The sequence below is a fragment of the Cyprinodon variegatus genome, unplaced genomic scaffold, assembly GCF_000732505.1.
Source record: "Cyprinodon variegatus isolate N-32 unplaced genomic scaffold, C_variegatus-1.0 Scaffold502, whole genome shotgun sequence".
In the NCBI taxonomy this organism is placed as follows: domain Eukaryota; kingdom Metazoa; phylum Chordata; class Actinopteri; order Cyprinodontiformes; family Cyprinodontidae; genus Cyprinodon; species Cyprinodon variegatus.
The window spans coordinates 595,625-599,006 of record NW_015150955.1 but is presented as its reverse complement, the minus strand read 5'-3'; the positions used below and the strand labels follow the sequence as shown (position 1 = coordinate 599,006).

Genomic DNA, 3,382 nt, shown 5'->3' with positions numbered 1-3,382 from the left:
ATGTTTACGTTTGCGTAGCCGTCAATATGACCGCGACGTCCCACAATACAACGTGGATCCCGAGCCCTATTGTGAACAACCTTCTCCCAATAATAGAATTTCCCCTTAAGGTCCAATTTGGTGGCTACCATCCGCAGTTAAGATTCCCCTACCTTATAGGTATAGGTGAGGATTTCCCCAAATTTTATAAAAGACCCTCCCTCTCTACTTAAAAAAAAATTCACATGCACAACCCTGTACCCGCTCACAAGAAGAAATCCCTATGTGTGTGAGAGCGTGCACAAGCCCATTTTTTCCTCGTGCACGCTCTGTTAAAAGGTTGCATTTACAATTTCTATCAAATCTAAAAAGCCATTTTAAAATATTTATATAAGAGTTGCACCAAATACTGAAGATATGTACTTGAGACACAAATGCTTCAATGATGATATTCTCTCAACACCTTTTTCCTAATTCCTGTTATTGCAGCTTTCACATCTCACAACTAAAATGTAGCTATTTTCTGCAATAAGAAAAGTTAGACCATCCAATAAATTATTGGCTTGCAGTGTAAAAACATGGTACTTGAAACATATCAAATCCAAATTCAAGCACTTCTTGACAATTATAATTCTCCAAATATTGATACGAGAATGTTGATTAATTTGATATACTGCGGTTATAATCCATACTTGGATTAAACTACACACAAGAGAACAGTATTTGCTAAAAAAAAAGCTATTTTAAGTTCAGAAATTGCTCTGAATTTATACGGGCCCGGGGGCGTTAGATTAACCTTTTTTACCCCTATTTTTGTCCATAAATTTCTAAATATAATACAATGTTTCTGTTGCAATTGTGAGAGTAAGACTAAATTATGCAATGCAGGAAATGCAAGAAGTAAGTGAAGGAAAGGATGGTGTTACAGGTCCTCAGCGAGGATGTTTACTGAAAAAAATATGAAGATCTGAGAACAGTGCTGTGTGCTGTTATTAAAACAAATGATTCTGTGAATAATGTGGTACGGAAGAGGATTAGGGCCACTGAAAAAAAAAAATTAAAAAGTGAACTGCTTTTTAAATATTTTTTCAGTTTAGTATGGGAAAAAATTCAGATTCCTGACTTTTTCCTCAGAATTCTGACTCTAATCTCAGAATTCTGACTTTAATCTACTGAATTTTGGATCTTAATGTAGATGGGAACCATGGAGGAAGAGATGTGGGAGCACTCAGCTTCACTGACAAAGATTGAGTTGTTTGGATGGGTCAGTAACACATTGCTGGAATATGACGGAATTAGCCGAATGAATTTTAATTCTGAGATTAAAGTCAGAATTCTGACTTGTTTTTCATATTACACTGAAATAAAATTTAACACTTAAAACTTTTAAACAACTCACATCTTTGTCAGTGAAGTTGAGTGCTCCCAGGTCTCTTCCTTAATGGTGCCCATCTACATTAAGATTCAAAATTCTGAGAACAAAGTCAGAATTCTAAGAAAAAAGTCAGAATTCTGAGATTAAGGTCAGAATTCTGAGGGGGAAAAGAGTCAGAAATCTGACAGATGTTCTCATATTACACTAAAATAAAATGTAAAACTTTAAACAATAAAACAACTCCCATTTTTGACCGTGAAGCTGAGTGCTCCCACATCTCTTCCTTCATGATGCCCATCTACATTAAGATCCAAAATTCTGAGATTAAAGTCAGAATTCTGAGCAAAAAGTCAGATTTTTTTTCTCACATTACTCTGATATTAAATTTTAAAATTTGTTATTTTTTCTTTCTTTTTTCCTCAGTGGCCCTAATCCTCTTCCATAACGTGGGAACTCATCTAAAAGCAACAAATACCTAATTTGCAGTGAGAACTTATTAGTGTTTCAAGAGGTTTTGCTTTCTGCCAATCATCCCCATTGATTTAGTTTTTCCAAATGAAACTTCCAGCCTCTAGATGCTGCTGGCCCACATCTCTAAGCAGCAGCGGCGGCAGCAGCAGGCAGGGTTTCCAGGCCACTTACTTGAACCTCCCCTGGCAGTGCTGACACTGATCTCCGACCCATCCTCGCTCGCAGACGCAGGAGCCGTTGATGCATTTCCCAGAGTTGCAGCTCTTGTCACAGGATCTCGCTGGAGACGCGTGCGTTAAGAGCACGAAGGAAAACAAAACATACACCACCAGATATCTGTTGATCCCCCTCTGATCGCCCCTTAAATATAGCTTGGGACCGAATAGAAAAGTGTTCCTTTTTCCTCCAGGCTCCATGATTCTTCTGCTTTACTCCCCTCCAGGTCGACCAAGCGGGGCCTTCTCTGGGAGAAAGCCTCGACTTCTCAGGACGCTTCAACTATGACACAGTCGCCCTGCATATTTGTTTGGAGCGGTGGGCATACAAGAGGACTGGGTAAGAAAAGATCTAAAATAGGAGCTAAAGCTGCTTGTATACATCTGAATCGGGAGGAATTCCGTTCACCAGATTTGTTGAAAGAAGCAATACAAACAAAAATGCATAAAATAATCTCATAGGCCAAAAAAAGAAAAAGGAAAAAGTTTGTTAGCCCGGGATAATTTAGTAGAGGATTCGTTACTTATTTTACTGTGCTGATTTATGGCCATTCTCCCCCAAATACCATCTCAGCAGCCATTTTAATGCGTTAACAGTCCTTTAAACTAACACTGGCTCGTTCCACAAGAAGCTGCTGCGTTTTAACCGGATGTTTTCCCCCAAACAGTCACAAAGTAAAAACAAAAAAGTGAAAAGAGGTTTGCGTTAGCCCGAGAGCTCGGTTGCCGCAGTGGATGCGGTGTGATGTGGGAACCGGATGGCTATTCTTACCCTGCTGCTGGGGGGATGTATTTTCGGCGAACACTTCAGCTATTCTTTATAGACAATATCGGTTTTTACTGAAACCACAGGCTTCCTAAAACGTAGATTTCCGTCACAATACCGTTTAATGTTATCTCCTTTGTACTGCTGTTGAGGAAAAGATGTGTTGTTTTCCCTCGAAGAATGACAACAACAGAGAGCGATGAGAAGCTAGCGCAGCGAGAAGCTCCTCAGGTTGGCTAAACCTAAACACAGACTGCGCATGCGCACTGGAACAGGGCTCCACTTAAAGGTACAGCGCACAGAAAATGGACTCAGTTGATTGATGGGATGAAGGACTTCAAAACCTATGGAAGCCTATCTTCCTAAACCAATATTATATCATTTAATTAATTATCTGCTCATTATTAACTGGTTATTTATACCATCTTAGAATTTTTCAGGTATTATGAAAAAAAAAAATCATGTTAGAACTATAAATATACAGTCATGTTTATGTTACACATATGTTTTTTTAAATGTATTTATTACTCTTTTTAAGGCTGCACTTTAAAAAATGAAATTGTCTAGATTTGTTTA

The 3,382-nt window shown here is 38.5% G+C and overlaps 1 protein-coding gene across 1 annotated transcript in view; it reads right to left on the bottom strand.

Annotated features, from left to right (window-relative positions):
* Window positions 1–3,057, bottom strand: part of atrnl1 (attractin like 1) — a gene marked incomplete at its 3' end in the record, with an annotated part of 34,454 nt that extends 31,397 nt beyond the window's left edge. The window contains exon 1 of the mRNA XM_015390501.1: window positions 1,997–3,057. Coding sequence (XP_015245987.1) covers window positions 1,997–2,241 — 245 coding nt within the window. The remainder of the gene's footprint in view (window positions 1–1,996) is intronic.
* Between the last annotated feature and the right edge of the window lie 325 nt (window positions 3,058–3,382).